Source organism: Metopolophium dirhodum, chromosome 8, assembly GCF_019925205.1.
Source record: "Metopolophium dirhodum isolate CAU chromosome 8, ASM1992520v1, whole genome shotgun sequence".
NCBI lineage: Eukaryota > Metazoa > Arthropoda > Insecta > Hemiptera > Aphididae > Metopolophium > Metopolophium dirhodum.
In genome coordinates, this window is record NC_083567.1 from 27,207,075 (window position 1) to 27,231,252 (window position 24,178).

At 27.2% G+C, this 24,178-nt stretch overlaps 1 protein-coding gene across 1 annotated transcript in view; it reads left to right on the forward strand.

The window, feature by feature from the left end:
* Positions 1-24,178, forward strand: part of LOC132951160 (uncharacterized) — a 162,157-nt gene that overhangs the window by 98,584 nt on the left and 39,395 nt on the right. The window contains exons 74-94 of the mRNA XM_061022906.1: positions 737-781; positions 1,380-1,424; positions 2,030-2,089; positions 2,405-2,443; positions 3,577-3,636; positions 4,177-4,221; positions 5,896-5,943; positions 6,132-6,209; positions 7,470-7,523; positions 8,770-8,814; positions 10,764-10,835; positions 11,585-11,644; positions 13,514-13,573; positions 15,609-15,653; positions 17,301-17,357; positions 17,619-17,675; positions 19,703-19,747; positions 20,831-20,884; positions 20,990-21,025; positions 21,410-21,460; positions 23,783-23,842. Of these exons, the coding sequence (XP_060878889.1) occupies positions 737-781; positions 1,380-1,424; positions 2,030-2,089; positions 2,405-2,443; positions 3,577-3,636; positions 4,177-4,221; positions 5,896-5,943; positions 6,132-6,209; positions 7,470-7,523; positions 8,770-8,814; positions 10,764-10,835; positions 11,585-11,644; positions 13,514-13,573; positions 15,609-15,653; positions 17,301-17,357; positions 17,619-17,675; positions 19,703-19,747; positions 20,831-20,884; positions 20,990-21,025; positions 21,410-21,460; positions 23,783-23,842 (1,116 nt within the window). The remainder of the gene's footprint in view (positions 1-736; positions 782-1,379; positions 1,425-2,029; positions 2,090-2,404; positions 2,444-3,576; positions 3,637-4,176; positions 4,222-5,895; positions 5,944-6,131; positions 6,210-7,469; positions 7,524-8,769; positions 8,815-10,763; positions 10,836-11,584; positions 11,645-13,513; positions 13,574-15,608; positions 15,654-17,300; positions 17,358-17,618; positions 17,676-19,702; positions 19,748-20,830; positions 20,885-20,989; positions 21,026-21,409; positions 21,461-23,782; positions 23,843-24,178) is intronic.

The window sequence follows — 24,178 nt, forward strand, 5'->3', positions numbered from 1 at the left end:
CCGGAACAACCACCTTATGGGCTTTTTTAATTTTGAGGGGAGCGTTTAGTTGTATAAGATTTAAGAATTTAGTATATAAAAATCCGTGTGGAGGCGGTGTGAGATTTTTGAAAATCTAAAAAGGTAGTTAAGTAAAAAAAAAGGATGGGAATCACTGGTTTAGACCAAAACCGTATAGGAAGTAGGTGACAAATAAGAGACGTTGTGGGCATGTGCGATTAGAGGTAAGTGTGACCGCGAATGATTTAAGCCCGATAAACATTCTGACAATAATAAATAACAAAGTAGGTACCAATATCAATGCGTCATATTATGTTTCTCAAACCATTGATATAATTTGTATGTTGTAGCAAATTTTGTCTATCATGATCAAGTCAGGGTAGTTCATCCACGCATATTATGATAAAATCTGTACGGAGTAATATTTTGTATTCGAAGAACTATTGAAATACCTAGAATAATAATGTAATATATTTTTATTTCCATTTATTTTTATTTTGATATTTTACATTTTCTTCAAGAAAAGGGAGCAAGCAACACCCCGAATTTGTTTAAAAAATCAAGTTTATCTATCAAAAGTTTAATTTGTTCTAGGTATTTGATTTCAAATCTAGAATTTTTGTCAATATTTAAATTGAAAAATATCAACATTCTACTAATATTTAATAGTTTTGCGTAATTTTTAATTGAAAATATAAATATTTTTAATTGTGTTTGTTTTACTTTAACACCAAAGAGCTAAAATATGGCAAAGAAGCAAATGACCTTCGAGGTGTTATAGGTAAGCGTTAATAAATATAACGGAGAAAGGTTATTATTTTGTTATAATTTCTGTTTTTTTTTTATTACAACATTATTAGCTATACGCATGCCCGATATTCATTTATTATTTTAGTGTACTGTTAAATGTTGTTTTTTATGGAAACATTGTTTAAATGATTTCATTGTAATCAAGGCGATGAATATTATTACTATATTAATTAGTTTATAAAAATCCAAAATTACTACAAGTTACTTAATAAATTTAAATGTACAATAGATAAATGGATTAATTAAAGGCTATTAATTAAAAGAGTAGAATAGATATATTTCTTTATTTATTATAAAAATATTTTAAATAAACAAAAAAAAAAAAAAATTAGAACTAAAATGTTAACTAAATATCTCTAGGTCAAAAATCTTAGTTTGGTATTATAAAATGTAATAGTATAAACTATACGACTGTATATAAGCTAATACATTTAATTTTATAACTTCTAGTATATTTTAATAGTAAATTTGAATGATATTGTACCTTACCATTTCCCCAAAGTGTAAATACAACTTTTATCAATTTGATCAAGTAATTAAATGATATTAATTTTATTAATTTTATTTAGATGCCCTGAAGCTGTCTAGAAATGAATTCACTGAGTACAAAAACAGTAAGTCTTGCTCAATACATATTTTTTAGTAATTACTCGTGCTTATGGTTATAATAAATATATTTATTTCATTTTTTATTTTATTTATTTAAAATAATTTTAAAAATTTCTGGAGATTACATAATTATTTTATATGACAGGAATGTATCAGTTTTGAGAATAGAATGACGGATATATAGAGAACTAGAAATTATAGACTAGGGTCTAGGAAACGAACTACTTATGAGAAATTTTATATTCTCAAGCCTGGGATATGTATAATACTAGTTGTCCCACCCACCGTTGCCCGTGCCAAAGATATTTTTTTTTATGAAAATACTTTTATAATAATACGATAGTAATATAAATAAACAACAAAAATATTCTTTATTATTAGATAGCAATATTATTAATAACTATCATATTTAATTTATGAATTCAATCATATATTAATTATATAGAATAATCCAATAAGTGTACAGCAAAAGCAAAGCGAGTTCCCTGGTTTTTGTTTTATGGCTCCTAAGTTAACATTAATTTGAAATCTAAATAAAAAATAATAATAAAAATAAAAATCGTAATAACAATATGTTTAGAACTAATAATGTAAAAATATTTGTTGGCAGAGTTCCCAAAACTATTTGAGTTTTCTTACGTAACTTATCGGAAACGGATGGAAAATAAAGGTACGATATTAAAATGTTATTTAGAGCAAAGTAAATACTCATACAAACTATAACTATAATATATTATTAAAAAACATGTATTAACAAAAAAAAAAAAAAAAATGTTACAATTAACTATTACTATTTAGAGTTAGGGTAAATACTAGGTATTTTAATTATGAGTATAGATGTACATTGTACATAATATCTTTCAAAAAAGAGTTGACAAAACTTTAATGAATCAATCATTGTTCATTTAATTTTTGTGTATCCTCATTTTTTTAAACATTGATTTTCCAATTATGTTTAATACAATATAGTGAATAATATTTTTAGATATGTTCACAAAGGAGGAATTTATGGCAATTAGAAAAGGTACAGTATTCATCCATATATATTTTATCTAGCTTGGTTGTAAAATTGTAATTGGTATTGATAGTTATTTTGAATAAGTTATAACTTATAAGTTCACTGGCCAGATATGTAGTTAGACGGTATTTATTGACGAAACACTGATCTAATTTAGATGTTTCAAAATACACAGCTCATAATACATATCCATGATTATCTAATTGTGTGGGCTTACTGCAAATACTAGACAAGCCCATTCTTTAAAGTTTTCAAATTGAACAAAAAACATTTTTATGATTTTATCAAAATTCTTTTCGAACTTATGCTTATTTACAATATTTGAATATTTCGAAAGATACTGTATATGTATACATGCTGTAAGTTTATCTAAGTTCTGTATACTTTTTATAAAATAGTTTTATATATTTTGTAATAAAACTGTTATTAGTTATCTGTAGATATTAGTACTTACATACATAAGAGTGCGCACAGGAGGGGCCGGGTGGGCCGTGGCCCACCCTACGAGACCTACCGAAATTTGTATACTAGTAATATATGATCTAAACATCACGATTTTTGATTTTTTTTTCAATCATAAAACATTAAATATGTAGGTGAAAAATAACATTGATATTTGATACTCAATAATAACAAATAATAATAAATTAAATGTTTTTAAAAATAAAATTGATAACATATTACCATTACAGATTGTTAAATTGTATTTATTTAAAATTTAAAACTGTGTTCACAATAATTAAAATATTTTTTATTTAATTTTTAAAAAATATGTATCTGTTTTTTATCATATGAATGATATATGCCTTAAATAGTGGGTGATTATGAGTAGGTAAATTAATGTATGTAACATTTTAACTGTTTCTGCCATCGGAGTTCAGGTTTCTTAATCTTTATTGACTTAGCCCATCCTGCTACAAATGTCTGCGCACGCCTATGCTTATATAACAATTAATGATCATTGTTATTACTATTTTAAACTTAATTTGTTGCTTTGTATACAATAATAATCAGGAGTTTTTTTTCAAAACTACCATTACATTACGGTATAATTTTCATTTTAAATAAATTATAGTATTTAGCACTATTTACTGTAGTTTATATTAAACTTGACTTCGTACATTAATTCTGTTTTTCAGCCAACTTTCCACTGCCAGATGAAAACTACAAACAACATAAATCAAAAATGGATTCTCTTGGTAAATGTGTTTATAGGCTCAATAATATGATGAATATAAAATAATAGTAAATTTGAGCGTGGGTGTACCGGGTCGTGAGCTTACTTTGGTTTTGACAATAATAATAATAGTCAACATAATATAGGCTTATTTTTTTTCACTATGTCTGACTGCGTCATAATCTGCCATTCAACCATTAGTTTTAAGAGAGTAACTTAAACGAATGCATATACGTGTTAAATGTTGATGTATCACATGCGCGACGGATTTTCACATATAAATGCTCACGTTTATACTTAAGTCACTCCCAAGACATCCGTAGACAAAGTATACATTTTTTTTTTTATAAACTATTAATGAAACTTTTAAGCACAGTAGACAGTAGTACAACATATACTATGTCGAAGGACAATAAAATGTATATTTTATATTTGTTATACTTGCTTGTTATATCGGAATCAGATTTGGTATTTTAGATTTACCTATAAATTGATAGTCGGTTGAGTTATTCGTACCAAATATAATACGAATTAATCATTAAATGTTATATTTTTTTTTCAGATTTAGACCCCATCCCATATGATGTATTTTGTTTTTTAAAAGGACGTAAGATATATCACATCTAATTTTGTATTTGATTTTCAACCCCTACTATATATAGAGTGATTCACAATGCATGTCCACTCCCAACAGCTATTATCCTTTTATATATAATACATTTATTAAAAGTATGATTTTTCGATTTAAACTTATAGAACTTAAAATACTTTTTAAAAATGTATACCATTTAAAAAGTGTTCTGTGTCAATTTGTTTAAAATTTTGATGTATGTACATCGAAATTTGATCGTGTGGTTTACGAGTTATGGAAACATTTTGTTTTCATAAGTATTTTTGATAATAGTCAAAAAGATTAAAAGTTTTAAAATAATATAAAGATATAATATCTATAATTAATCAATCTTGTAATTTTTATACTCGAACGATTTTTACAAATTATTAAATTTTAATAGATAAATATTAATATTGTAATAACTAAAACTTTTAAAATCATCATAGAACCTCATAGGTATCTGGTATATCTTTGAAATCTATTATTTTTTGTATAACACAATAAACTTTAATAACCCAGAAACTAAATTATAACCAATAAAATATCCAATATATAATATTATATACATCACCTACATTGCTATGTATCACTATTATTTTTAAACTTAGAAAATCATAATATAGGTATTATTCATTATCTATATAATATAATATTATATACCTATGTACATTTATAATTTAATTACAATTTAATTGAATTAACGCAATTTATTTTTAATTGTTTGCATAAATTTATTACATTTTATGATATATGACAATCATTGAATTTTCAAACAAAATTGATTTTTTATTCCTTTCTATATTGTTCAGCATGTTGATGCGCATATGATGTACGGTAATTTGGTGCAGATAAATATACAATGCACAAATGATAATTGGCTGATGCGCAAACGATGTATGATATTTTGGTACAGGTTACAGACGATGCGCAAATAATATACGGCCGATAGTTTATTGTTTTAATTTAATATGTCATACTCTGAAAATATTGTATACAACATTATAAACACAATACTATATGTAGGTATTTTTATAACACTTATTACTGAGAGCAGTGGCGTCATTTGGTGGAGGGGGCAAGGGGGGAATTCCCCTTGCATTCAAAAATGCAATTGTAATGTAATGTTATGTAATTGTTAGCGAGCTGTTTTTTTTTTTCAGTTTTATTTTGGGCCGGTCAAAAATTTTGCCACTCCCCCCCCCCCCCCCCCCCCCCACCCTCAAAAGTATTGACCATTTTGTAGTTTTCAATTATTTCAAATTTTCTATAGATAGGTAAATTATCAAAATTGCAATATTGATGAATGTGTATTAGTGTTCTGTTTTATCTTCAATACAACTGTGTTTATTAGAAGATAATTCTTAGGTAATATTGCTTTATGTAGCAAAACATATAGATTTATTTAATGAAGTTGCAACTTAAGATATAATTTACTATATAGTCTATTAAGAGTATTACTATTAAGACTTAAGAAATTAAAAATTGCATATTAAATTTGTGATAAGAATATTTGAAATGATCTTTTTCTATAATTTCAATACCCATGTATAATTGTGACTTCACTATTTAAGATATTGAATTATTCAATAAATTATTAAAAGCACTATTTACACATTGGAAAAAAACAAAATTGACAGTAATTATTCAAATTATTATTTTTTTTTTCAGTTTATCCCGATGTGTTTGAACTAAGATATTCATATAGGATTACAAAAGGTACGTATGTGAATATATTAATCATTAAATGTATAATGTGGTAGTGTTTATTTTATTATCTCATTGATATTTTATGGAATGATATTAAACTTAACAATATTAAACATAAGCAAAATCATAATTTAATTGTTTTTACGTATAATGAAATTTAAATAATATAACGAAAAATGTAATAATTTATGTTCTAGTATACAAAGAACTTCAACGCGTCAACTATCTAGATGCTAAATACAAATTATGCGTGGGAAACGAAATAGTTTCAGAAAGTAATGCTTACTAATTCACATACTATAGTCTATATTACCTACACCTATATTCTACATAATTAAAAGTTATAAACATGTTGTAAAATATAGATTGCTTGTTTGCTCGTTACTCGTATAAACATGGTAAAAAATAATGGAAGGAACGTTTTGCGACCCTTTATACAAGTCATTGTATTGTTTGGAAAAATGTTAACTGTTTATAAGTCATTGTAGGTCAAGCAATTTATTTTTACTATTTTTGCTGATATTTCGGGAGGGTTGAACAAACACCGCAACCAAACCTGCGTTTGCCCCCAAATGACTAGATTAGATTTTATCATTTTTGTTTGATTATTACTATCGGTTTGAAAAAAAAACTATTTCCGCTCTACATTTTATTCTGTAGTGAAACATTTTACAATCATTTAACTATTAACATAAAATTAAAAAAAAATATTGATTACCGAGCAATAATATTGTTACAGTGCTAAGATAAGCAATCTCTTTCATATATTCATATCAATTAGACTGTATTAGAAAATCCTAAGAAAAATGTTTGAGCATAATGAAATAGATTATTAATAATGGTATACATTTTATTCATGGTTTATTTAAATCAGCCACCAAGGGTTTCAAACAATTAAAGGGGCCAATTAACTCTTTCAATGTGAAAGAAATATATATAATTATTAAACAAAAAAACAATATGTAGGTATATCTTTGTAATACCTAGTAATACAGTTATATTAAAATACTATAATAATTATTATAACCAATAGAATTAATAAATATTGTACTCAATTATTTTGTTTACTTTGGATTATTAATGAAGATAAACGAAAAATAAATGTTTACCCCGTGAACTTTAGATGTATAAATACATAGCCTGTTGGTAGTTTGAGCTTGAGACCACCTTTTTAAACTGTCAGTTATGCCCACATAAGAAACCAGATGAGCTACTACTAGTTAATTTATACCAGTTTTTGTACGAGTAAGTTTTAGTAAGCGTTAACGTAATATTGTAGTTTTTGTGTCAATTATAAATGTAACAAACATTATTAGCGCGAGTCTGGCTTGGTATTACCACCCGGACACCGACAAAAGCAATAACAAAAAAATTAATTAAATCATACTTATTGCAGTACTAACACAATAATCTAGTCGCATTTATTTCTTCATCAATATTAATTAATATTATATTTTTTTTTTACTTATGCATTTTATATTAAATTATTAATGTAAATTGTAATAATATGCATATTTTGAATGTTTTTTGAACAGTTATTGAAAGATCAAAACCATATCTAGAACTACAAAATAAAGTTCAGAATTTCTGTAAGCTATTTCAATTAAACTATATATTATTATAATAAATATAAAGTTAAATTAATATATTAATATGTATTAATATTATGTTTATACAAATGTAATGATACTCAAGGCTGGGCATTAAAAACGAGTTAAAAAGTTAATTTAATTTTAACTTTTTAACTTAACTAGTTACTTTTGGCTTTTCATTAACTTAACTGTTAACTTACTACATTTATTTCTTAATTAACGTAAAATTAACGAGTTAATTTTTCATTTTAAGAAGTAAGTTAAGTTAATTTATTTTGTTTTTAATTTTATGGGTTGGAAAAAAATTAAGTACGCTAGCGTTGTATAAACAAATCAACTTTATTTTAACTTAATAAAAAGTTAACAAAAAGTGTGTATTAACTTTTAACTTAACTGAGTTAACCTATAGTTAAATTAACTTTTAACTTTTAACTTTTTGTTATTGGTGCATATTAACTTAACTTAACTGAGTTAAAAAAAATCATTAACTTGCCCAGCCTTGATAATACTATGCCTATTTTACTAAATTTTTTTTTCCCCGTATTATCGAGGACCGGGGAGAGAACCGCGATTTGCAATACAGCTCCCCGGCCCCCATCGTTTATTGACAAAATCAACTATAGTTATCAATTACATATTCTAAAGCTTATGACCCCGCGACCTGGTAGACTATATGTGTCCGCCAGGCAGGTGCTTTACCGGTGCTATACTGGCATCTCGCCTTGCTGGTGCGCGTCCTTCGACTTCGGTGCGGCGGCCAGCCGTCTGACGGACCGAGGATCGGTTGTCCGAGTCCAGTGATCGAGCTCATCTTCCGGCCGCCTGCCTTGCTCTTTCTTCGGTTTTCTTCAATGAAAGGATGTCCTCTACCATTTTGTAGAATAGCCGGAAAGCTTCGTCGGCGTTGGCCAGCAAAATGTCTTTTTCTTCAGGGTCCGGAGGGAGGACGTCGAAGTCAGACCCACGCAGAAGCTCCGAGAGGTCCGTTGCTCTCGGCTGGTGACCGATTCGGGTTCCCGGTGGCCGCTCTAGTATGGGCACGCAAATAGTGTGTGCTCTGCAGAGTCTGAGTCACTCCGACAGTGTTGGCATGCCGCGCTAGGAGCTCTTATTTTACTCAATTTAGCATACTATAACTATTGTTAAATATTTATATTTAAATTACAATTTCTATAAATTATAAAAAATATAGGTACATATCTTGCGGAATATTTTGTGACAGTTGATTTGTTTATTATTTTAGTGCTACATATGATGACTAGTGAAGAATTTAACCGGTTAACAAAATGTAAGATATTTTAATTATTACCTATAGCCCAATAATATAATAATATAATGTAATATATCTATAGGTACTTAATATAATAATATATAGGCATTATATTATTAATTACAATTTAAAATTACATAAATGTAATTTAAGTTACTGAACACTTAATACTATACTTATATACTAAATAGATAATTATGCTTACGATCTAATAATAATAATAATATGAAGTTATGATAATACTATAACTATACTATAAAGCGATAACAGTAAATACACTCTTTATTCTATGGTTTAGTAAATAAGGAGTGAGGTGGAGTGAGGAGTATAAGGAATTTTATGCATTTTATTCATGCGTATTACATTCATCCATTATCAATATAGTGTACCTACATAATCAATGTCTAAATGTCTTACATATACTACTATACAATTTATATATAATAATAAATAGTATACAAACTACTTATTATATTCGTTATCGACTGAATTTGTCATTAAATTTTGAAAAAGTAACTATTCGTTATACATTACTTTTTGAACGAAAAAGTAACATAACGTGATAGAAATAATGTCTGTTAACGCGAATGTAATTTAAATAAAAATATTTAATGTAATGAGTAACGCAATTGAGTTTCTTATCGAAAGTAATTTACCCAACTTTGGATAGTTTTTAGCTCGTAGTTCTGATGATCAAGCCAGGATTAAGGGGAGGAAAACTCTAGGCTAACAGCGGTATTTATGTATAGTCATGATCACATCTATAATTATCATATCAAGAAAAACCAAGTTCGGAGGAAAGTAAATTACTAGTTTACTAATTTCAACAATTATATATAATAGTCTAAAGTAAATTATGGTTCATTGAGACACAGTAAATCTAACTTCGTACACACTCCCGATCAGTGTTTGGAAGGAACGAGTTCCAAAAGGAACGGATTCCTGGAACGAATTCCTTTTTATAAAATAAGAACAAGAAAATGAACTAGTGTTTTTTTCAAGGAAAAATAACAAAATTGTTCGTTCCTTTCTAGTTTCAATAATTTACATTTTACACAGATAAGTATGTAAATACTTGAAATTAAGATATATTTTTTTTATGTGTATAATGTATATTGCTAATTAGTGATCGTTATCGAGTATCGACGTTAAGATAATCGACATACGTTGGCCAACAATTTAATTTTGAAGAAAATCTGAAAATAGAATTATAAAATATGTACCTATACTTGTATATATTAGAATTAAAATTGAAGAAGTATGCATATGAAAAAAAACATTAATGATTAAATAAAAATTTTTATTTTATTTGGAACTAAAAAAGGAACTCGTTCATTTCCAAAGGAACGACAAAGGAACCAATTCTTTTTTTTTTTAAGAAACAAGAAACGGAACAAATTCCTTTTTATAAGGAACTTGCCAAACATTGTTCCCAATACCCCTAACATAAAAAAAATAGCCATCTATACTGCACCTGAAGTAAAATCCTGGGACCGCCTATGGTTGCATGTGCTATGTGTGTGTACATAAGGAATATGTATGTATATACCTAATGCATATTATGTATATGTATTATTGCATCGTCTCACATCATGTATCATGGTCCGTCGTTATTAATTATTCTGTGTCTTATATCTAAATATAGGTATATACTGTGGAAAATATATTTTATATTACAATTCATAGAATTGATTAATTTAAATATTATTTTAAATACCTAACGTAAATATGTAAGACTCGGTATTTTTGTTTCTCGAAACCATATTTAATATTATGTAGGTATACTCCGAGAGAATGTGTCGTTTCCCGCAATCTGGATGGTGGCCGGCGCCTGGCGGGGTACCCAAATCACAATTCCTCGGCTCCTGTCGTGCCACGTAGTAACCACATTCTCCCAGAAAACGGAGTAGATATAGAATAAATAGATTGAAAAATATATAATTTCCTAAAATTTTTATCATTTTTAGATTTTCCAATGGTTTTTAAACCATATTCTAATTTTGTTGATTGTTGGAATAATGCACAAAAAAATTCAAATGGTAAGATTATATAATTGTAAAATATTATTTATTTTATTCATAAAAAATCGATAATGTGCTTAAGAACAGTAATAAGATACTAATTAGTAATTATTATGATAATTATAACATGAAATATTATAATATTGTATAATCTATGTACCTACCTATAAATAAAGTATATTAAAATTAAATGAAAACAATAAATTATGATGTGAAAAATATTTTAATGCGATATATATATATTATACAAAATACCACAATAAATAAGAAATACAATTTAGTAAAAACGTTTTGTATAATACTAATTTAGTAGGTAGGTAGCAAAGTTATTCATTTTTCATGCTATATAAAACTTAAAATACCTATGGATTTACGATATGAAATAATTTGTTTGAGTGATAAAAATGTCATCATTAAGTATATAAATAAATTTCCATCATACAATTATTTGAGGCTAAGGGGGTATGGTTATTAGTTAATAAACTGCAAAAATTGCATAAGAAATGAGATAGGGTCTCGGAGTAATAACGAAGCAAATTGCCTATGTGATTAAATCACAACAGGGTAATAGAAAAATAAATCAATTAAATTCAATCACCTTAGTTTGATTTATTTCTAGTAAACTTAGCGGTACCTAATAAATTATAAATATTTCAGTTTTATGACTAATTTGTTATAAGCGTCCAGTTCAGAGTGTATAGATAAAAAGATAAAAAGAGACTTTTTTTGCTCCAGTAAGGATAATTTTAATTGTAACTATTTATTAGGTAACCTTGTACCAGAGTCAGATGTTATGGATGAAGAACTGTTTAAATCATTTAAAAAAGGTATAAGTACAAAGAGTCAATAATACAATAGTTAATAATATTTTATATCATATAAATATTATCTTTTATCGACACAATATTTAATCTAAAGAAGTTTTAAACAAAAAATAAATTATCTTTTTTTTTTACTAGTTATCATAGTTATATCAATCATTACTTGTGTAGCTAATAAAAATTAATAATTAATAATAATTATTTTACTGCACCAGTTTTGTGTAAAATACAAAAATACCAAGTGTATCATCTAGATCCATGCTCCCCTACCTAATAGGTTTAATAACCATACGGAAAAAAAAAATTCACTAAATGATGTCAGTCATAAATATTGGTCTATTGTGAAAATATTATGTTGAGCTTTATTATTTAATAATTATTTCTAAATAGCTCATCATGGAAAACCACATTTATATTTTAGATTCTGAGCGAAGCGATGAATGTATTGATTTTACAACGATGTGTGTTTGTCATCACCTTTTATGACAATAAAAGTGCTTGGATTTACTTCAACAGTAACTTTTCTGATAGGAAAGTGAATCTAGTTGGTACTTTGGAGGGTCAAAAGTTAACATTTCCCAGTAGTTTTAAAAAGCGACGAGAAAAACAAAAGAAAAATTAAGGAAAAACGGGAGTTTTTACACAAAATCTGTTTTCGAGAACATCGATTTTGGTTTTTGTTGCAACTCTAAAACAAATGACCTTAGGTACATGACATTTTGACTGAATGTTTATATTAACATTTTCTATATACCATAACATTTTTCAAATATTTTGACTTATTTTGAGCTGTTTATGGACATTTTCAGTTTCCATTTTTTTAGTTTTTTTTTTCTATAGATATCAATAAAACTTTATTTGTTGTTCTACTGTACAGCAGAGCGACATCCCCTTACCCACCTTTTTTATCGTTTTAGCTGACAAATGTAAAACGCTTACAAAAACACATCATAATATACTAATAATAGATTAGTACAGGCTAGGATTTGTACGCTTATTTGAAGAGACTGCATCCCGTTGCAATTTCTTCAGTTTTATAATTTACATAAATCAAATAAACCTTGTATTAAAAAAGCCCCACAAGACCACACATATTGTTTTCCTTTTTTCAGGATTAGTAGAATGTTTTAATTTAAATAGATAATATTAAATTGGATAATGTGATATTAGCTGGTATATGTAGCTTAATAGTTTATTTTTTTTTATCCTGTATAAAAAATTTCTACCAGATGGAGTGATTCGATTTCAACATATAGTACCTTATCTTTTAGAAAATTAGATCAATATGGTACTTTAGAAAGGTCATTTTTCGATTTTCTCAATATTTATTTAATGCCACGGGAAAAACCACAGACAACTTACGAAAAACCGCTAAAAAAGGGATTGTAATTTCTAACGCTTTGCTTATCACCATAGAAACGAATAAAAATGATAATATTAATTCAACAATATAAAATATTCAGACTGACAAACTGTGTCCGCTCAGAATAGTTTTTCTTATACAATGATATTATATCGTTGAATTCAAGTTTAATACAATCCATTATACATTGACCCACTTGTAACCTACTGTACAGCAGAGTGATATCCACTTGACCGCCTTTTCCTCTTATTGTTTTTATTATTATTATTTTTTTTTTTTGATAATCCTTATTAGGCACACATTTAAATTTTGTAAAATTGTGAGTATTTCTCAAAAAAAGTGGGACATGGGCAAGTGACAATGTGTTAGCATGAATAAAACACCATACGATATTAATTCTTAAATCTCAGCTTGAATAATGGTTTATTTCATAAATGTCTATTAACTGTTATGCTCAAATGTTTTGATAGTTTTAATAAATAAATAATGAAACAATTTACGTTACATTTCAGCTTATTTTGTATCATTAAACGAAACCTATGTGGAGTATAAGACAAGAATGAAATCTCTAAGTACTTACATAGTTTTTAATATATTAGTATATTACCTATATAAGTATTTTTAGTATTTTTAGTATTAAATATAATATTATGTAAAATGTATATTTACATTTTACATGAGATCAATCATAATGTGTGTTCTATCATATTTCAATATTGGTTTGAATTGTAAAAAATAGGGAAATTATATAAACTGATATATTGCTGTGTTAACATATTTTAGAGTTTGATATGATCAATTATCAATATGTCTGAGAATGAACGAAACATTTTATATAATTTTGTATTTTGTAACTAGGACAGAAGACTTCTAGAATTTTAATATTTGTATTACGCAATCGTAAAAAAAGTCAGCTATAGAAACGAATTTGTGTCATGCTATGGCAATGTCTAATCTGTAATTGTATGTTGCATATTTTTCATGTTTATGTATTTTTTGCTTTTTCCAACAAGTACCTACATAGGTTATTTTGCATTTTTAGGCATATATCTTATTTTTTTATTTTTAGACTATAGTCCTCACTCCTATGCCTTAATAATTAGTAATACTCAGTATTACTTATACAAGGCGTGTCCAACCCGCGGCCGGCGGCCCGGATCCGATCCGTGGAAGTATTCCAAGCAGCCCGTCACCACTTTATAAAATTAAAAATTTCTATAGGAATAAATTAAAATTAAAATAATGATTTAAAAAAAAAAAAAAAATGTTTTTTTAATAAGCTTTTAAAAATTACAATGGTTATGGTCAAATTGCACTTATTTTAGTCGAACTGCACTTGGGCTCAAAAAAGGTATTTCAACAAAAATATCAAGAATTTGAAGGGGTTAAACGTTTATAATACACGCATTAGTCATTTCCCTTCCCAGTTACAGGCTTAGGAGTTAAGACTGACAATGATTTTAATTATTGGGGTAGTTAAAAATTATTGTTTTATACATAGTACATACCATAATATTATATATACATACAGATATAACATAATACCTATATCATCAAATATTATTATAACTTTTTTTTTAAAACTAATTTTGATAATATTTTCGTAGTAATAATATATATTACCTATAAAATTATTTTATTCTTTTTTTAAATCGTCAAATATTATTATAATAATAAAAGTAAACGTCCATAGTTACCTGAAATTTTAACTCCTTTTTTTGAACGAGTGCAGTTCGACCACTACCTGTTTTTTACCCGAGTGCAGTATGACCATTACCTTTTTTGAACTCAAGTGCAATTCGACCATTTATTTTTAGGTAGTAAGTGCAATTCGACTATCCCGATTACAAAATACCTTACAATTATTAAGTATCTTTTATCAAAATTAACCGGTATATAGGTACGGCCCGGGATGGGGACAGTTGGGCCCCGTGATAAGAGTTGGGTCCTGTGATAAGAAATTATAATTGATAACCTTAATCAAGAGTTCGAATTCTAACCTCAAATAAAAAAATTACAAATTAATACCAACCATCAGGGATTACATACCAGGGCTATACCAGGGATTTAGCAGTGACACCAATACGAAATAAGTCACGTCAGTGATGCCATGCTAGCGGCACTCGTCGCTACGCTCCTCGGCGCCGTCGCTCCGCTCCGCTAATCGAAAATATCCCCCGACTTGCTGTGCAACACCACATCAAGTTGGTCACATGGTAACCACAGAGTAACCGCCGCATAACCACTCATACCATATTTGGACAAGTGCTTATCACTCAATTTTAATAATGCTGATAAAATTGGCTGTTATCAGGCGGGGACCCAACTGCCCGATGCCCGGTACGGCCCGCTGTATAAATGTGGCCCACAAGTTGTTGTGCACGCCTGACCTATAGGTGCTATGTGCAAAAATATGTTATAATGATAAGAATAACGCACCGCAACACGAAATTGTTCACAATATTAACAAATGTTGTATTTTGTTGTATTAATACAAACATATATAATTTTAAGTAATATGTATTTGATATTCGGTGGTCTTAAAACGGTTAAAACCTACATGTTGTCTCATAATTTTGGTTAATACTGTATTATTTTTATTTTTAGAACTAACCGCTGTTCCCAGTAACTATTTTCGTTACTTCAAATCAGGTAAGATATTATTTTATTTTTACAATATAAAAAAATATTTTATTTATTTATACATATCAAATATCAATATGCATACAATAGGTACCGATTTTGTTCCAATGGCATTCCTAACCAGAAACATATGTTTCAGTTTACAATTTTGATTTGTTATAAATTATAATATTTATATTGTCCTAGAGTTTTTATTATAGTAAAATATTTACTTGCATTGTCCAAAATTGTATAGAATGTAGAACGATATTATTGGTTCATGTAATATTATATAAAAATACCTATATCAGCGTTTTGATAACTGTTGCTTAACTAACATGCTTAATAAATGTGTAGGCATTTGGTAACTGATCAATATGTGTCGAGATTTTATATTATACTAGCTGTCTCATCCGCAGTTTTCCAGACCAAAAATTGTATTTTTAATAAAAATGTTTGTATAAAATGTATATGCCATATTTCTTCTAATTATAATATTAATAATATGTAACTAATTGCAACCATTTGGATAAACAAATTTTCTTTTTTTCGTAATTTGAAAAAAAGCATGTGTGAGCTACGCTTGAGATATCTATACCTATAGGAGTTGAAAAAATAAACTATAAACACCCTTCAAGATTCAAGTAGGTAATATATATTAATATAACTTTTATTAAAAATGGTCCAGTCGTTTTTTGAGGCTATTAACTTCCAATGAACCAACATCCAATTTTGTATAACCCAATTTCGCCAGTGAAAAAATGAAAAATACAAAATTTAGGTTATAAAAGTGTATCTTGATTTTGGTGTACCTCAGTTGAAGAGCAAATTTGCTCTCAAAAATGTTCATCGCTTTATGAACTAATTCGACCAAGATGGATAATTTATTTAAGGTGGATTGAATATAGCACTTGGTATAAATCGAACGTGGTTCAAACTACTCTTTTCACTTTCCCGGTATACCCAAGAGGCCAAGAACAATTTGATATGTTCACAAAGTGGTTAAGTAGTTTTTGAGTACCCATGTAATAGCTACAAATATACTCTCATATTTGTTTTAAGATATAATTTCTTAATCGAAACCATAAACGTGAGGATTTGATGCATGCTTGAACCTCATCTGCCCAAGTAACTAATGGCAACCATTATTATATACAAAACAAAATGTGTACTAATTATTCCTCCTATACGGCTATACCCAATAACAACCATTCATATACAAAAATGTCCATCGTAAATCTTAAAATCCTTGTATGAGCCCCTCTCCGGGTTAGGCCTACCGGGTCTAATTGTGAATCTAAACCATCCAGGGAACCATTCAAACACACACAAACAATGTCATCAAAGTCAAACGGTCTAGTCGTTCAGGAGGAGTTCAAATAGGTACACACGCACCTACAGACAAATTAAATATATAAAGATAATAAAACCAAAAAAGCCATTGTAACTAATTTCTCACTAATATACATACCAATAATGCCTACCAATTGTACATAAAATATATTTAACGTTGTAATTATTGTAAAGATGTATACAAATGTTCAATTTTAGACTTTCACGTATTAAAATAAGCGATGACTATTTTTGTATAACTACTAAAATAAGTATTAATGTTGATAATTAGTATAGGTACATTGTGTATTGATTTTTGAAAATGTTTCTTGCGCATTTTTTCAGTTTATCCACATTTATTTAACACATATCAATATTACTCAGAAAAAACTGGATTATATAGTAAGTTTTAATGTTCATAATTTTAAAATTGCATTTATTCTCCGATACTGTGCATTTATTAAGTTCAATGTTTATAATGTCTTCAAATAATATTATAATATTAATTTTTAATGAATGTAAAAATAATATTTAAATATTCTATATTATTATCATTATTGTTAATGATTTTAAGATTTATTTTCTACGCACTTTAAATCCATTTACAATTTGCTTATCAACCTACTTATAAGTAAATGGGGGGTTTTTTTTTAATTTTTACAGGAACCTTTGAACTAAGAAATATTCAAAGCCATCTGACAAATAAAATAGAATCAATAGGTAAATTATTTGAATAATAATATATTAATTTATTATATTTACTTCCATTTAAGATTCTGTTGTGGTTTCAAATTCTATGACTATGTATATCCAACATAAAATTTGTCTCTATTCTTATCTATACAATGGTAATATGGTAGTATCCAATCTACCTCCCAATCCACTCCTGGGTATACTTTTTTTATATCTTCGTTTCAATAGTCTTTTCCTTAGTGGTACATTTTTTAGTACCATTTTCAGCCATTATCCTTCTTTACGCCATGAATTTTCTGCTAATTTAAGTCTTCTATTGGTAATATCTTCCAAAATAATTGGTCTTTGATGAAAATTTCTCAGTTCCCTATTTTTCCGTATTCTCTATTCTTCCATCTTTACATGATTCATAATTTTTTCTAAGTACCATCCTTAAGAAACCTTCAATATTTGTTCCATTTTCCATATTAGACTTACTAGTTTATGTAAGTATTTAGCTATATCAATGGCCTTTATTATGAGTAGTTTCCCAATATTCGTACTCTCTCCGAATGCTTCGTGACTTTTAGAGTTTTAATTTAACTCAAAACATCTTATATGGTTGGCTCGGGGTATTCTTCTAAATTAAGTTGTCTATCATTAAAGTGGAATAGGTTTTAGGGTACCCCACAGTTGAAAATATGGATGAAGCATAATCTATCTAAAGTTAGTTTATACTATATTATCTTAAATATTTTTCTTTATTTTTTAAATGTATTTCTCCTCTAACATGCTTTTGATTGTGTAATGCATCCTTGCATATCTAGTTATACTAAGCTAGGCCTCTTTACCCATCGATACTCCCCAACTGTTTACTCTGCTTTCTCTGAATCACATATGATATTCCTAACCATAAGCTTTCTATATCAACATTTTTGCTATCTCTGTGTTTTTCTATAAATTCATTTATTTTATCTGTCAGAAAATCTTCAATAACTTTAAAATAATCTAGTTTCTAGATGTCAGAGAGGCCAGTTTGTGTCTCCTTTCTACTTTCCATTTTCTATAATTTAACTTAAAACCTTTCTGCAAAGCCAGAGTCCACTCGGCAGAAAGTTCTTACATCTAAAACATCGTTACTAAATCTAGAATTCATCAGTATATGATTTATCTGATTAACATATAGCGGCCACAATCGACATTCATTTTCCTTATCTTGAATACTTAAAGTCTATGTGTTTTTCAATTTCTGAAACATATAGCCCATTTATAATTTTCCAGTCTTAAGTCTATTACTCTGCTGAACTGTGAAATAATTGACTACTAAACAATAGTTTTATTATATTTACGGGTAGTTGGCTCACCGATTACCCCTCAACCTGGGATATTTGCCACTGCGATCAGGTGAGGTCGCTGTAGAGGTATTGCTATGAACTGGGGTAAAATTGGGCGACGGGAACACAACTTTAACAACACATTTATAAAGGCTTTTTAAGTATAATAGTATTATTGTATAACTATAGATTATACTTAATTCTGGGCGTATTCTAGAAATTACATTTAGACATAATAGGTTTAGGTACACGTATTATCTTCAATAATTTAAAACCTCAATTTATATTTTAGTTGTTTGCTCTGCCTACTATACCAACTTAAGTTTAAAAACTAACTATAAATAAACATTTGTTTAATAATTTCGACAATTTGTGAAAACGTTTTATAAATAAATAATATAATTAAGACTTATGAAAAAATGATTAAAAATTGTCAATACTGGATACCGTAATGATATATAAGACAGTACATTGGTTTTTAAATAAATATAGGGAATTTACAATACGGAAAATCTATATTTACTAAAACACCTTAGAATTATTATAATTAGTTTCATCAAAATAAGACGTTACTGTATAAATGGTATATAAGTTAATTCATTCTATATTATTTGTATTATAGATATAAAAAATATAAATTTATTTTCTTTAGTAAATATATAAAAATTCTCCAAAACAATACCGACTTATAATACTATGGTTGTAATTCCTTGTACCTAAAATAAAATACAATTGTTTCAGGCTACTATCCTTTACCCAGTAAAGACTATACTATTTTTCAAAAATGTAAGTAGGATGTATACCAATAATATTATACTTTATATAACCTAACAATGTTTTTCTGTATTTTTTTTTTTGTTTTATTAGTTAAATTAATAATTAAGACATAACTCACATATAAACATAATTATATTGTGTAAAACATGAAACATAAATCTTTTAGAGTGTAAACATAATATTATGCTGTTTATTAATAATAATATTATGTTTGATAAATGTTTACTAACAATCAGGGCTTGAAACCGGTTACCATGACCAATTTTGGTTCTGGTAACCACTTCCCGGTTTGTAAGTTTAAATTTTGAGAAACGATTATCAATAATCGGTAACCACCAAGGACAATTAAGAAGTAACGTGTAGTGGTAACCTTTTTTTTTAAAAAAAAAAAACTGGTCAATTCAACAAAACCGGAAATATTAAAAAAATTAACGTTATATTTTATATTTTTTTTTGGAAATTGAATTTTTTTGATTAATAATTTTATATACAAGATAATAAATGTAATGTAATAATAAGTAAGATTTAAGATGGTATACTGTTTGTAGCCGTGATAATAAGTAATAAGCACCAATCGTATATTTTACAATTATCATGGGTTCAAAGATTTATTATAGAACGTCATATTAAATGATTATTATTAATTTTATTTTATTGTAATTGTCGCCGTTGATTAACACTTTTCCGTGAACTATTTTTCAATTTATGATTATGGGTAATTTACTAATTTAATTTAAATTTATATTTATCCATAGCTTCAAATGATAAAATATAGCCATATAGATATTTATATTTTAATTTAGCTTATTCTGAACCTTTTTATAAAATGGATATTTATTTTGTGTAAATTAAACAATGACTAAAATTAAAAAAAAATAAATGGAAAAAACCGTTTCCGAAATGGTTACCGGTAATCTTGAAGAATTATAAAACCGCTTCCAAACCGTTAACCGGTAACCACATTTTTAGAGATAATTTTGGTAACCGGTAATCAATTACCACTAATTCTAAAAATCCCTAAAACCGGTAACCACTTACAAAAATTTTTCAAAAGCGGTTTCATGCCTTGCTTACAAAAGAATTTATTTTTAGATTTTCCAAGAATATTTGATTCTCATACAAATTACTTAAAAAATATTTTTGAAGGTAAGAAGTTTTCATTTTATAGTTTCTTGACATTATACATTATTATTGTATTATATGGATATTGTTTAAAGAATATTAACGTACTTACATAATCAATATCCACAGAAAACGAACATAACAAAAATGAAGGTGGGGATGAAGGTAATAATAGATAATATTGTGTTTACCTTTTAATATAAATAATACAAATTAAAAATTAAAAATAATTACAATAGTTAATTATCTGTGATATATTTTTATTTTTATCATGAATACTTGAGATCGATGGTTGTTAAACATTTGACATCTTGATCTTGAATCCTGCATGTTTACATAGAAAAACATAGAAATTACATAGATAAAATAAATACGTTCTACTAGATATTATATAAAATTGGTGAGAAAACCTTTTTAAAAATGTACATAGGTTCATACGTAATTATTTTAAAACCCTAAAAATATACTCACTAGAATGATTCAAAAAAAATACAGTTTTAACTTGAATTTAGCTTTGAAAATAAATGTAATGCTATATATTGTTTTTAGATCTGATGCCAATCATTTTCAACCACGATGAATTTGATTCAATTAAAACTGGTAAATTTTTTCCTATTTTAATATACAAAATACTAAGCTATAAGTAATAAAAAAAAAAGCAAAGGTTTCTACACTCTATAGTTATACCATTAATAGGATGTATTTTGGTAAATCATATCATTATATTTTTTTTTAATTGTATTATAATACCTATAGTGGCCAGCTATTAAATTATACAATATCAGGAACATTATTATTTACTTGTTAATTATCGTGTTACTCATCGAAACAATATACTAGGTTATTTAGGGATATGCACGGTTCGAGTCATAAGACAATTATTTTAAACAGTTTTTTTAAATTACGAATGAACTTGTTTTTCAAAAGATATTACTAACCGGACCTGAAGGGCGGGTACAAATTTTTAAATTTAAGTTTCGGGCTGGTATGGGCTGAATGAAAATTGCTCGTGCAGATCAATTCTAGGTAGGTATATGTTACCGTAAAAGCCTGATCATTATAGCCTATAGGTAAAGCTAGGATTTATTGTTTGTATTCAGTAAAAACTGTTGATCATAATTTTTAATCAGGCTTTTACTAAACACGTTGTGAACATCCTAAGAGGTAAAAATATTTGATTAGTAAAACCGAATTAGTACACGAAAAATAAAAGTTATGCAATAATCTACGCAATCGCTCAGATATGGTGTTATTAGATATACCTATACCTCTGTGATCTGTCTGTTTGGATTTTACGTGTTAGATGGATTCATTTGTTCTAGGTACTGTGTTGTTAGCGTAATGTTTGCATTAAAATGTGATTAATTAATATAATTTTAAAAAATATTGAAAATACATAAGTGCAATTTTTTTTAATAATCATTATTTAAAGATCAAAGTTGGACAAAATTAAATATTCAAATGAAGAATAACAAATTCAGATATTTCAGTGTACCTACTTACACCCTTGAAACTTTTGAAGTACCGATATTATTATATTTTATACACATAATGAAATTTTCAAATGCAATATTTTCGGGAAAAATGTATTCAACCTACTGTATTTCTTATGGCAAAATAAATTACTATAAAGCGTGCCAGAAAAAGCATAATACGAGAAAAAAAACTATAGTTATTTAACCAACATTGCAAAACGAAATTAATTCTCAATATCTAATTGATTTGATTGACATGAAATCAAACCTAGATAATTTATGTAATACTTGCTATCCCGCCTCTCTCTATAAACTTTCCCATTATTTCTAAGAACAATCTCTAAAACATTCGTCAAAATCGGTCGATTATTTTTATGGTTAGTTAAATTTTTTTACTAGATAAATGACGCTAGTGTTATATCCCTATTTTAGTGCTCAATATTCTGTGGACAATTTCTTCTTTCTCTATAAATTAAAAATAAAACACATGCCAATTGGATGAGTGGTTCTAGAGCCAACCCTTAACAAAAAAAAAAACATTGTATACGTTCATATATTATTAAATATAAAATAAAACATTTACGCCTGTATCCAAAATTTACTTATGTGACACGTATATAGATTATGCATAAGGACATTGAATAACGAACTTTTTTCTACTGGTCTGATCAAAGGTTTCAATAGAATAAAACTTGCCCCTCACAACGCGGATTATTTCGCAAAAATCCGAGTAAAAATCAGTTCAGTAGTATTCGAGTCTATTAATCTCAGATATATCAGCATTATTTTTTATAAATATAGGTACTAGCTGTCCCGTCCGACGTTGCCCGTGCCAAATATTTGTTTTTTATTTTTGAAATATATTTGTTAAAAAAATGTATGTCATATTTATACTAATTATTATATGAATGACGTAATGTAATTTGTAACCAATGGAAACTATTTAAATAAACAAAAAAAATATTATTTTTTCGGGAGCTGAAAAAAATGAATGTATGAGCTGCTCTTTAGCTACCTATTATAGGCCCTATAGAATAGGGGTTAATAAAATAAGCTATAAACACACTCCAGTTCTCAAGGAATTTACAGAACTTGTATTGAAAATGGTCCAGTAGTTTTTGAGTGTATGAACTCCGGATAAACATTCAACATCATAATATATATATGTAATAATATATATATATAATGATATATATATGTATGATATGTATGTCTCTGATTAAGCTATCTATAGGAATTGAAAAATACGCCATAAATATTTCAGAGCTCAAGAAACCTTTTGGTATAACCGTTATCTCAATTAATCAAGTTGTTCAAAAGTTACAAAATTAATAACATAACTGAACTAAATAATTATATATATATATATATATATATATAATGATTTATATAATATTATCGGTAGTAGATAATAGGTGATTGAAAAATTACAATTATAATTTTTCAGCTTATTATCCAAGACTATCTGAAAATTATGATAGCTATAAAGCAAGAATGTTCAGCTTAGGTAAGCTACTATTTATACATGTTTACATGTATGTAATTACTAATTTACTTATTTTCTAACAGCAATGTGAATATTAGTTGCATTATTTTAATAATATCTAGAAATTTGTTTGTACTCTATGTGTGGTTAAAAATTTAAATATTTTGCAATGAAAGTAAATTTTTTAATAAATCAAGTGTTATCAACATACATTTGTACATTATAGTTACATTCAAACTTAAGTTTTGGTTCTTATTAGAACCTACCTACCTTTTACCTATATCGGCAATACTAAATTTCAATATTAAAGGACATCACAACGCTAAAAACAAGTTCACTTGGATTTAAAGTATGTTA